The sequence below is a fragment of the Musca autumnalis genome, unplaced genomic scaffold (assembly GCF_047663935.1).
Source record: "Musca autumnalis isolate F117 unplaced genomic scaffold, ASM4766393v1 scaffold_4, whole genome shotgun sequence".
Lineage (NCBI taxonomy): Eukaryota > Metazoa > Arthropoda > Insecta > Diptera > Muscidae > Musca > Musca autumnalis.
The window spans coordinates 45,823,594-45,836,773 of NW_027411977.1; the positions used below are offsets into that span (position 1 = coordinate 45,823,594).

Consider the following 13,180-nt stretch of genomic DNA (forward strand, 5'->3'; position numbering starts at 1 on the left):
CAATAATTGTCATCTTTGTGTTTATTTCAGCTTTAGTCCATATTTTGTTGTAATTCAATTGTTTGAATAACAACAAAATATTTTAAAGTGGATATGAAATTGATTAGTTGCGGGCGAAGGGTAGGGAATACTATAGTTTCAGTTGTCACCAAACAACTTCATCAGTTCCCTTTTTCGCCGACTCTGTATCGATAAACAGGTCAATAAAGCCATCTAGCAAATTAAATAAAATGAGAAATTTGCTGTATGGCCCTAAAGCTGTTTACCCTACAATTTGAGTCGAACTAAAGAATTTCATATCCACCACTGTTTTTATGTCGTCTTTGCTTCGCAAAGAATACGAACATAGGAGTTTCTATATACTATATACTATATATATACTATACTATATATACTATACTATAGTTTCAGTTGTCACCAAACAACTTCATCAGTATTCCCTACCCTTCGCCCGCAACTAATCAATTTCATATCCACTTTAAAATATTTTGTTGTTATTCAAACAATTGAATTACAACAAAATATGGACTAAAGCTGAAATAAACACAAAGATGTAAAATTCTGCAGTCCAACAATAAAAAACGCCAACAACAATAATAGGCATCAGCACGGCCTTGTTGACCAATGCGTAATGCAAAAACAACTTTCTTGTTGTTTTTACCCCCGCTTATTGAAGCAACACTCCTATGTTCGTATTCTTTGCGAAGCAAAGGCGACATAAAAACAGTGGTGGATATGAAATTCTTTAGTTCGACTCAAATTGTAGGGTAAACATCTTTAGGGCCATACAGCAAATTTCTCATTTTATTTAATTTGTTAGATGGCTTTATTGACCTGTTTATCGATACAGAGTCGGCGAAAAAGGGAACTGATGAAGTTGTTTGGTGACAACTGAAACTATAGTATTCCCTACCCTTCGCCCGCAACTAATCAATTTCATATCCACATTAAAATATTTTGTTGTTATTCAAACAATTGAATTACAACAAAATATGGACTAAAGCTGAAATAAACACAAATATGTAAAATTCTGCAGTCCAACAATAAAAAAACGCCAACATCAATAATTGTCTACAAGATTGGTCCTTATGATTCTTAAAAAAGACTTACCATTTTCGAGATATCTCGATCTAAAGGTCAAATAAAAAATTAGCCGCGTACGTACATTATGAGACGAACCAGTTAAAGTAATGACACTACGTGTTAGATACTTCCGTAAGCTTTCAAACGATGTCCACTTTGCAGTAATCGGTTCAGTAGAACCGGGTCTAACCCGGTTTTTAAATTTGGCCTTTCGGGTCTAATAACCGGCGAACCGGATCCGCAACCGTTGAAAATTATACATTTTCGTAATCAGCGCAACAAACCCTACCTTCGGACAAAACTTGAAAAAAAAATCGGAGAGTTTTCGTTGGGGTCGTTCCCGTTGGGCTTTCGATTATACATGTGGGTTAAATGGGCTATTTTTGCATAAAATGACTCTAACATTGAATAACTCTACTAAACACACTCCGAATTTGTTGGAATTTTTTTTAGAAGATAGCTATAATTTCGTTCTTCAAGAAAATATATATTTTTTTGGGGGACAGACCCGATTACTTCGCTTATTTTAGCCGATTCGTCTGAATATGTGCATATTTCCCTTATAAGTGCATAAAAATCATGTGTTTTTTAGAACAGCTATATCTCAAGAATGGTCCCTTCTAAGAAAAAAAATATAAGGGTCAAACTTGTAGATATTTTTTCTGTCTACAATATTTACTCTAGTCACTTTTTGATTAGATCAACCGTTTTCAAAAAATAAATCCGAAAACCTAAAAACCCTTAAATTTTGACCTTTGACCCCGAATAATTTTTTTTGCACACTTGGGATCGATGGGGACTTTTAGGACGTTGCTTCTAATGGTAAACCCTAGCTCTCCACCAAAATTCAGCTTTGTGGGAATTTTTGCTATTTCAATGTCTATTTTGACCGGACTAAATAAAATGTCATGTAAAGTTTTAGTTATGTTCACCCTTTTTTAAAAGATCAGTAGTTGTCTAAAAATTCTATTTTCAAAATATCAGCTGCATCCTTCCCCACCTTGGAACTCCCAAACTACTAAGGATAACTTTCAGGGTGTTTTGTCATTTTTTGTCTAATGCGGCATCCGGCAAAAAGGTGAGCGAGAGAGAGAGTCGTATGCGTGAGACCGCAAACAATGCGTTTGTGTTAGTGCCGATACCTGCTCTAATTAATTCAATGATTTAATGCAGATATCGTCACCAATACAAACGCATTGTTTGCGGTCTCACGCATACGTCTCTCTCTCTCTCTGTCCACAAACAGCGTGTGCGTTAATGCATTGCTAAAACTAAAAATCATTAAAACAAGCGATAGCAGTACCTTCTTCATTGACTTCAGAACGAAGATTGAGTGGTGGTTGTTCTGTTGTTATTCTCATCAAGGGCACGTGTGCCCCTTTTTGCCGGATGCTGCATTAAAATGTGGGTGTACCTTAATGTGGGATTATACCAAATAGAGTTGGCAAAAAATCGATGGTACTATCGATAGTATCGATATTTTTTTTAAGTTTCAATATCAACAGATAGTTTTATCTATCGATATAATCGGATTAAAAACCCCTAATTTAAAATCTATTAAAATGAACAGAAATTACCGAGCTTCTCAGTTTTGTGGATGTCAGCAAGTTAGTCCGTAGGCACACGTACAAATTTTTCCGATTACTAAATTGTATTTTTGAGCTCTGAAGTGAAGTTTACTTTATCCAAATTTTGTGTGTGAGGTACCCAAAGGAGTGGACCGATATAGTCTATATTTCAACCTGATACATGACTGGATTAAATAATACTATGTACAACTACCTGCGAGCATTATCTTGCGTATCTACCATTTTGGTTGGTAACGTCAGGGTTTCTTGGAGCTTTTAGGCCAATACCTCAGGAAGTACGGACTTGCGCAATAAGGGAGCCGCAAGGACAACCAACTAATAAAAATTTCAAAACGATCCGAGTGTAGCTCTTAAAATTCACTTTATCCTAATTGTGTGAGGGAGGTAACCGAAGGAGTGGACCGATATATATATTCGAACCCGATTTATATCTGGAAGGAACAATACGATGTGCAAAATTTGGACAAATCGAGAATTATCGTTCACAGCATTTTACAGAAACATTTTGGCTTTTTGTGGGGGAGGTACCCGAAGGAGTGAACCGCTATGGCCCATCTTCGAGCTTGAACTAAGTTTGGACAATAACGATACTTCGCAAGTGAAAAGTACATGCAAGTACTCAGCAAGTTCTCAGTAACGTCTCTCCACCAATTTTACTCTCTCGAAGCTAAAAATTTGCAGATTGTTATCCAACAGCAATTTGCAAAAACTTGCAAGAAGCCAGGTGATTTGAAGAAGAAGTTGGCGGAAAAGATTAAATAAATAAATAATAAAATAAAAAAGCAGTCACTACAAAATAATTTATTTTATTTACATTATCGTTATCCATCATTTATTTAATATTTTTTCCCTTTTTTATTTCTATTTATTTTAATAACCAAACGTTTGTTTATGTTGTTGCCAAGAAGTCCGCCACAAAACATTCGAATTTAAATCAGCTGATCAAACTTGCAAGTTCGTACAAGAAAAATTTTCTTTGTAAAAACTTGTAAACAAAACTCTCCAAAGCTCTCAAAATTCTCTCACTATTGTCTCCAAATTCGCTCTCATTTGCTTTACAAGTTTGTTATCGAACAGCATTTTGTAATAGTTTGTGCAAATTTGTACAAACTTTTGGGTTATCGTACAGACCTAATATTACGATACCCAAAATTTGGTTCGAATCGGTTGATCCGTTCGAGTGTTATCGTGCGCACCAGCCGGCCAGACAGAAAGACAGATGGACAGACGGACGGACATGGTTAAATCGACTCCAAATTGTCTGAAACGAATTTCGTCTAAACATACTTGGGGTCTAAAACCGTTATTTCGATGAGGCACATTTGTCGTCGTATCAAAGTGTATATAAGCTTTCTAGACTAAAGGCTGAGGGTATAAAAAAGATCATTGTGCTTCAAATGAGATCGTCACAGATGACGAATCTTGGATCTATGCTTAGGAGCCCGAAGCAAAACAGGAATCAACCGTTTAGGTCTTCCAATTAAAGGTGTTCATGTGTTTCGGTTTCTTCGGCAAAACTGACCGTGTGTCAACTATACGGCTTCAGAAATGTAGGACGGTTAATTCTGAGTGGTACACTACAATTTGTTTGTCAGAAGTCTCCTGATGATTGGAAAGTGAATCATTCTGCATCATCACAATGCGAGCTCTCACACCTCGATTCAAACCAGCGCCTGTTTGACCGGACAAAACGTGGACTTGATGGGTCATCCGCCGTACAGCCCTGACTGGGGATCCAATGACATTATTTGATTCTGGCATTTCAAGAAAAAGGCGTGGTCGACGATTTTCGTGGCCAGAAGACGCTGTAAAAGCGTTCAAAAACCATGTTATGGAGGTGCCTAAACAACAATTGGTTTCAGCGCATGAAAAAGTGTATAAATCATGCTGGAAACTACTTAAGGAAACAATAAAACTATTTTTTTATGGCAAATATTAGCGTTTTCATTATTAGGCCAGATAGTTATCGTTCAGCCCTTGTACATTTCAGCTGTTTAAATATAAAGTAGAGACATTGTGCGGTTCAGCTATATGAAGGATACGTCAACATGTGGTCCTCAATATAAAATTACGAAAATTCAGCCATTTTGATTGATTATTACGATTGGCCCCAAAAATACCGAATATTGGGCGGTACCCATTTATGGGGACAACATCAATGGGTGGACCTACATCTGCCTTTAGAGACGATGCGATCATAAGTGTGCCTGTGTGGAGCAATGGTTTTGAACCCCAATTATGTTTGGACGAAATTCGTTTCAGACAATTTAGTACTGCCCGTCGTCTGATTGGCTGGTGAGCACGACAATTGATTTCCAATAATTGATTCGGTCCAAATTTTACAACTTGTAGACCAAGATGGAAGATGGAACATATCCTTTTTGTACAATTTTGCGCACGATAACTGTCAAAGGGAATAACCGATTTGGAAATCTTGATATTTCCTTCAGACATAGACTATATTCCCCTATACAAGGGAGACCTTAAAGTTGAACATTTTTTGCAGCAGGTTTTATTCGAGGCCTCTATTAAGACGATACAAGTTTCTTCGGCAGCAAGGCAATATCAACTAAAATAATGACCGAAAAGCGCTAAAAACTCTTTCGGCACCAACTAAAATGTCTGAATTGAGTATCGGATTTGGTCGAAATTTGCATATCGCACAATTTCTTCCAAAATTACATCAAGTTCCAGGAAGACAAAAACAAAATCATTATTACATAAGAACCCTATATTTTACAAAAAACACTCAATACAAATCAACCTACTAATCCATTATTTTAACAAGGCATGTCACCATTAATGCTAACAGGGGTATATTATATCATCGAAATAATTGTTTTAGACCCCAAGTATGTTTCCACGAAATCCGTTTCAGACAATTTGGAGTCGATTTAGCGATGTCCTACCTGTTTGTCAGTCTGAGTGGAGCGCACGGTAACTCTGGAACGGATTAACCGATTTTGTCCATACTTTGCACATCGTAATAGTTCTACCAGACATAGATCAAGTTCAAATATGGACTAGATCGATTCACTCCTTCGGGTACCACCCTCACAAAATTTCGGAAAAGTTCTGTTTAAGACCTCCTCTCGAACTCTTTGGATTTTTGTTGTAGCAACTTGTATTCGTTGCCGCCCATTACGGCGGTGCAAGTTCTTTCAGGGGCAAGTCCATACTTCCTGAGAAAATGACCTGAAAGCTGTAGAAACCTGCTATAGCATCATGTGTTATGGGCGGAGTGCGCGGTAACTCTCGAACTGATAAACCGATTCGATCCTAAATTTGGCAATCGTAATATTTTGCCCAAAGTTAAATCAAGCTCTAAGATAGGCTTCATCGGCCCACTCTTTTGGATACCTCCCCCACAAAAGTTTAAAAGATCATGTTAAAATATGGACTGTATATGTCACTCCTTCGGATCCCTCCCACCCAAATTTTGGAAAAGTTCAGGCTAGGAGCTCTCTCCAATCGTTTTGATTTTTCTTGCAACAAGTTGCACTCAAGGTCCCTATTACGATGTAAATTTGTTCATTGGCTAGTCCATACTTTTTGAGCAAATTACCCGAAAACTGTAAAAAACCCTTATGGTCGACATGTGTAGTGGCTTTGCATATCGTAATATTTCTTAGAATATTAGATGAAATTCGAAGATGGTGCTTATAGGTCCACTCCTTCCGTTACCTCCAGCTCAACATTTCGAAAATATTCGCTAACATGGTAAGCGCAATATCCCATAAAGGTAGCAACCGATTTAGTCCTAACTTTGGACCTCGAAATATTTTTTCCAAACTTAGTTTATGTTCAAAAGTGGGCCCTATCGGTCCATTCCATTGGGCATCACGCACACAAATGATCCACATATTTGTTTAAGGTTAAGGGTAGGTGCGAGAATCCTTTGGAAATTTTTACCGAGGTACTTCTAGTAGCCCTGTTTACAGCGATATGATGTTTTTCGTGGGCAAGTCCATGTTTCCTGATATGATGGTCCTATCGAGAGGAATCACTCCCAAAATAAGACACACTTCCGAAATAAACAATGTCGGACCATTCCTTCTACGAAAAAAACTTTTGAGATTTGAACGTAATCTATATCTTTGTCGGCAAGTTCATACGCCCGAAATTCCAAACTTCCGACCAAAATATCACAATATTTTTTATGAGATTTTTGGCCACAAGGTATTGGGAAATATGATCATGCATCCACGTACCTTATTGTGTTGACATACTGTTAAGACAATAATTTCCTAGTTGAAATGGTCCACAGAGTTTGAATATTTGTTCATTTAAAATCATGTATGTCACACTGCTTGGAAAGGGTATTCTGGTTCTCAACGCAAAAGTAGCAGAGTTGATATTGACTACTAGCTTCCTGCATCAATAATGGGGAACCCATTACTTGGGTTGATAACTTATTTTTTATAATTTATTATAAGTAACTTCCTAAGCTTAACTACATGCACATGCACAAAAACTGTTAATCGGAAGGGGGTCATCGTTGATGTTACCGGGAACAAGTTCAGGTGTATGCTTGGCTATGCCAGAACTGACAACTCGGAAACTTAATGTATCCAGTGTTCGGGTAGAGTTGATCGGGATCACGATGTATCTTGTGTTCGGATGTGGTTGACCGGGATCCCGACGTAGTCTTTCAGGTGTATATGATCGAGAACTGTTATTTTTATGACAGCGACAGCGAACCGAAATCCCTATGAAACACCGAACCGAAGTCCTTGTATATAATGTATGTATGTATTGGCTACCCCAACATAATGACAATGATGTATATTGTATTCCAACCAGAGTAGCATATACCCCACAGTAAAAAGCTCTCCGTCATTATCAAGAATTGACAAACTTATGTGAACAGCGTGAATAAAATGATCCAAAAAATAAATAAACTGGACACTATTTTCACTATTTTTTTCGAATCTTCTTGATTATTGTACCGTAGTCGGTCCTCATCTCCTTGTCCAAAACATGTTTTGAATTTAATATCTTCCCCTGGTGCTAGAAGTGTGAACTACCACCTTAGTATATGTTGAGGTTTGTGTCTGTGCTATTACGAATGTAATAGAATAACAGATTTCGAAATGTCTGTTTTTTAATATAGAATTAGAATCACTCTGTGTTCAAATGTAAACCTTAACACAGGGTGCGTCGCATCTTGAAACGAAAACATTCTATTCTAATAGTACGTTTACATAAAACGGGATTTAATAAACCCACCGGGTTTGAAATGCCAATTTCATTGGGCATATAAAGAAGGTTAAGTGGGCAAAAGTCTTTGTCCACACTAGAGTAATTTCATTGTAATTTGAACATGAAATGTTCGGTTTTTTTTTTTTTGGGAAAAACACATATGCTCCGTTCCAGTACTTTTTTAATGGTAAAATGTGCAAAAGAGAGAACCGTCAAAAATGAGTTCAACGCACACATTTTTCCAAAATGTACGAGAACGGACAAATGGCACAAACGTCAAAAAAAATGGAACCAATGTCAAAGTCGGCGTGTCAGTCAATCGGAAGCCGGAAAACATGTTGCACATTTTCGCTCGCTCAAATTTGTCGTGTAAATAGTTTCTAAAGAGGAATTTATTCAGCGCCATTTTTGTTGAAAGAGAAGTTAACATTTTGCAACATTTTGGTGTACGGGAACGCATTTCGGGGAAAAATGTTCAAAATGTGTAAAAACTTTTTAGTTCTGGAACGAAGCTTTAATTTCCAAGAACTAGTGCACACGGTTTCATTCCTTTGTTGCAATATTCGTATGAAACAAACAGTCTGTTTTATTTTAAATTTTTTTACTTACTTATTCCGGACCTCTTTTACCTTGCAGTGTGGAGTTTTTGCAAAGATTTCTTCAGTTTACTCTGTATTGAGCCTCAGATTTGGCTGTTGTGGGTTCTTTATTACGTTTTGTTAAAATATTGTTAACTGTGTCCATCCAGGTTCGTCTTCCTCTGCTTCATGTCCCAGTCGGTATTGCTTCTAAAGCACGTTTTGGAAATCTAGTATCTGGCATTCTTGCAACATGGCTAAGCCATCTTAGACTTTTTTCTCGACTTTGTCGTTAAGGCGCTCGATTTCTAGATTAGATCTGATTGTGCCATTTCTAACCCTATATCTTCTGTTTTTTCCTGCAACGCGGCGTAGGTACTTAATTTCAGATGTTTTGATTATGTTCTGGTTTTTAGTTGTGAGTGCCCATGATTCACTTCCGTATGTGAGCGTTGGAACGTAAGTTGATTTGAAAACTGCTACTTTTGTGCCCTTAGCTACTTCTCTCTTACGGATAAAATTTCGGTTGAGGCTTTAGTAGAGATTTGCAGTTGCTGATATTCAACAGGTGGTGCCACCGTGGTGCAATAGTATGCACACCCACCTTGCACGCTGAAGGTCGTGGGTTCGATTCCCGGCCATGTAACAATAACAAAAAAACTTTTCATCGATGGCAAAATACCCCTCTGTAATGTTGGCGGTATTTCCTGAGCATTTTAGCCATGTAAAACTTCTCTACAAGTGGTGCTTTAAGACACGACGATAAACAGTAGGTCCCATATCATTGAGCTAATATGAGTCGGGGTGCACTCCTTAATATTAGAGTAATCTCAGTTGTCCCTTCTACGATGTTTGTGGAACAATTATTATTATATTATTCTAAAGTTAAGATCTCTACCGCACCAAGGTAGCAAAAATGTTCAACTTGTTTTAGGGATTCAGTTCAGATGGTGTTAATATATATATCGGCTGATAACCATTGTTTCCGTTTTCTTGATATTAATGCGTAGACCCCGTCTTGTCATTTCGTTTACGAACATGTTTATATTTTGCATAGGCTAACATTGATATCTTAACAGGTTACATTTTCCAAATTCCTATATTCAATGTTCGAAATGACTCCTTACGCGTCTTTATAATGTCATCCATTAGAATTATAAATATGGACTCAATATGTCTCCTTGTCTTACACCTTGGTTGGTCAGAAACTCTTCTGATGTAGAGTTTCCCGTTTTCACATAATTTCGGCATATTTTATAAAAACTTCTTATTCTTCTGATCAGATTACTGTTGATTTTTGTCTCATTGTGAATATTAAGATTGTGTACCTCGATTGGGTCTCAAACCACACCGTTCTTCTTCGAGTTGGTCTTCGATTTCACTTCTAAGTCTGTTTGTTAGGATTCTAGAGTAGATTTTTCCTGCAATTGATAGATGAAATATTCCTCGATGGTTCTGGTACGGTTGGTTGTCGCCCTTTTTTAATATGGGGTTGATTATGGCTATATCCAAGGGGCTTTAGTAATCGCAGTCGGTGCGGAAACTTTTTTCACTGAATCGAACTAAAGCACGCGTTTTCGTTATCAGGACAATATTCCGCACATGGTACTGGCGTGGTATTTTTTTTTTTTTGATATAGCCCTATACATACCTGTTTGGGACACATTTTCATTTTCGATTTGGGGTGATACTTCATGGGACCTTATTTCTTACGACGGTTTAAGGTATTCTATTTGCAGTGGTATCACCTCGACCCAAAAGAAAGAATACCGATCAAAAAGCCTATATTTTGTTTTAGACTTCTTTTCTTGTCCATAGGTACTGACGACTAACGTGTAGAACAATTAGTCATCCTAGTGTATAGTACATCTGTATAAAGAATTTCGTTACTTTTACAAATAATTGAATTTATTTACGATGTTGTCTTCTAAAATTCAAAATGACTGTACTTAGTTCTACTTAATAACTAATATGACGTCTTAAAATGATTTTTGTTTTTAAGAGTATGTTGTCATTGGTACTGATATTTCGGCCATATCATCGTTATCCCTGCAAGAAAATGCATATAATGTTAATATTATTTGGGAAAATATTTAACTTTTTTTATTCCAATTTCTACTCACATATCATCATCAATGCGCCGCAAGAATTGTTGAACCTGGTGATTTTTGCCCAGCAAGGCATGCATCGAACCAAAACCATGAAATGCAACAAATAGACAAACCACATAGTTGATATGTGTGTGATCTCCTCGATAATAGTTAATAGCAAATGAACAGATGCAAATTAGCCAGGCGAAGAGGGTGTAACCGACAAATATCCAAAATGACTGGAACCTGAAAGAGGAGAGTAAATGCAAACAAAAGAAAATTGAAGAAAGTATAAATAAACAAATAAAAAAGTATCAGTCGGCTTTGCCGAGAGAGATATACCATATACCCTAAGGCTATGTGAACTGAAACTTTCATCTTCGGACAGATTGCATGTATTTAGGGTATTTTAAAAATTTTGTTGCGCTTTTTTACATTTGAACTTGCCGACAAAAGTGTGGATTAGGATTAAAGTTCAAAAGTGTTGCGGAGGAAGTACTTGAAGGAATGGACCGACATAGTCGATTATGGAAAATATAATATCACTGTAAACAGAACAACTACGCCTACAACAACTCCAAAACAACACAACCAGAAACACCCCAGCCACGGCAATATGCAAACAGTTACCAACAAACCAACACCACACATGGGAACAAATCACATCAACATACCATCAATTTGCGGAACATACACTGGGCGTTGTCCAAAAACACCGAAAAATCTGGATATCAGACGACACCTGGAACCTAATTTCTTAAAGAGGTGACGTTAAGATGCAGTTGAATAACAACAATATCACAAGAGAGCAGTATAAACAACTAGCTAAAGAAGCCAATAAAGCTGCAAGAAGAGACAAAAGAAAGTTCCTAGAAGCCAGAATAACATGGGAAAGCTACACCAGACGATAGATAGTCTCACAAATCGAAGGTGTACCAGGAACCAAGCAGTGGTAGACTACTAACGAACAATGATGAACAAATTCAAAGATGGAGAGAACATTTCTAAGAAATTAGCAACATTGGAAACGCTTTCGAAAACAACGAAATTTACAATAGCAGTCCAAGAGAAAATACATTGAATATACCCTATAACCCTCCCAGCTTCAATGAAATAAAAGAGGCAATAGAACAACTAAAAAGTAACAAATCAGCAGGAGATGATGGTTTACCGGCAGAAGCTTTACAGGCCGACGCTAGAACCGCAGCTGAATTACTACGAACTCACATCATATCAGCTTGGGAAGAAGAAAGACTGCCTCACATGGAAGAAAGGTATCATTGTAAAGTTACTCAAAAATGGCGACTTGAAAGACTGTAACAACTGGAGAGGAATAAACCTGCTCAACACCATATTCAAGATACTAGCAGTTATAATACAAGAAAGAATTTAAAGGCAAGTAGAAAACATTCTGAGAGATGAACAAGCTGACTTCAGTCCAAATAGAAGCTGTATAGACCAGGCCGACGCCCTACGAATCAGAATAGAACAATTAATAGAATGGCACACCGCCCTGTATCTACTGTTCATTGATTTCAAGAAAGCCTTCGACACTATCAGCAGAACTCTCAGTTCTTCACAACGGAAACATAAGCCAACCATTCCTCACAAACGCGGGAGTAAAGCAAGGAAGTCCTCTGTCATCCCTACTGTTCACAATTGTACTGGATGAAGTAATGAATGAAGTCTGCTCTCAGAGAAGAGGCATAACATGGAGTCTCTCACGACAACTCGAAGACTTAGACTATGCAGATGATATATGCCTTCTATCTCACAAGATATCCAACATGCAGTCAAATTTAGAAGACCTGAAGAGTGGTAATGTTGTGCTTGAGATTAACATCAAGAAAACAAAGGCCATGAGAATAAACAACACCAGTACAGAACACATCATGTCACAAGGTCAAGCAATTGAATATGTCGATAGCTTCTGCTATCTAGGAAGCACTGTAACAACGAATGGCGGTGCAAAAACGGACGTAATCAATAGGCTAAATAAAGAGAAGCATTTGGACATCTGCAAGTTGGATGGAGAAGCACACATATATCCAGGAATATCAAGCTTAAAATATTCGAAACTTGTATAAAATCGATTCTACTATACGGCAGTGGAACCTGGATTGTATCTAATACCATCACGCAAAAGCTACAGGTATTCATAAACAAATGCCTCCGGATCATATGCAGGATATTCTGGCGCAGCACCATAAGTAACATAGAACTATGGAACTTAACAAACCAGGAACCCATACAAAAGCAGACTAGACGTAGGAAGTGGAGGTGGATTGGCCACACCTTAAGAAAAAATTTTCATAGCATAACCGGGATGGCGCTTGAATGGAATCCCCAAGGATCACGAAATCGAGGTCGTCCAAGAAACAACTGGCGACGCACATTAACCCAAGAACTAAGACAAAACAAACTTGTAAGATGGTGATGCTTTGTAGAAGCCCTATGCTCCCAAGAGGAGTAACAGGAAAAAATTGGGAGATGAAAAATTTGCACCAAATTAGTTGCCCTGATCAAGAGATATCGTGCATACGATTTTAATAATATAATATATGTTCCACAAACATCCCATAAGGGACAAGGGAGACTTCTTTTATATCAATGAGTGCACCCCGATTCATATTAGCTC

The 13,180-nt window shown here is 37.5% G+C and overlaps 1 protein-coding gene across 1 annotated transcript in view; it reads right to left on the reverse strand.

The window, feature by feature from the left end:
• Window positions 1-10,338: 10,338 nt before the first annotated feature.
• The window catches only part of mthl8 (methuselah-like 8), a 29,044-nt gene continuing 26,202 nt past the window's right edge, over window positions 10,339-13,180 (reverse strand). Inside the window, exons 5-6 of the mRNA XM_073987846.1 lie at window positions 10,576-10,788; window positions 10,339-10,501 (exon numbers count right to left, since the gene is read on the reverse strand). Of these exons, the coding sequence (XP_073843947.1) occupies window positions 10,450-10,501; window positions 10,576-10,788 (265 nt within the window). The 3' untranslated portion in view covers window positions 10,339-10,449. The remainder of the gene's footprint in view (window positions 10,502-10,575; window positions 10,789-13,180) is intronic.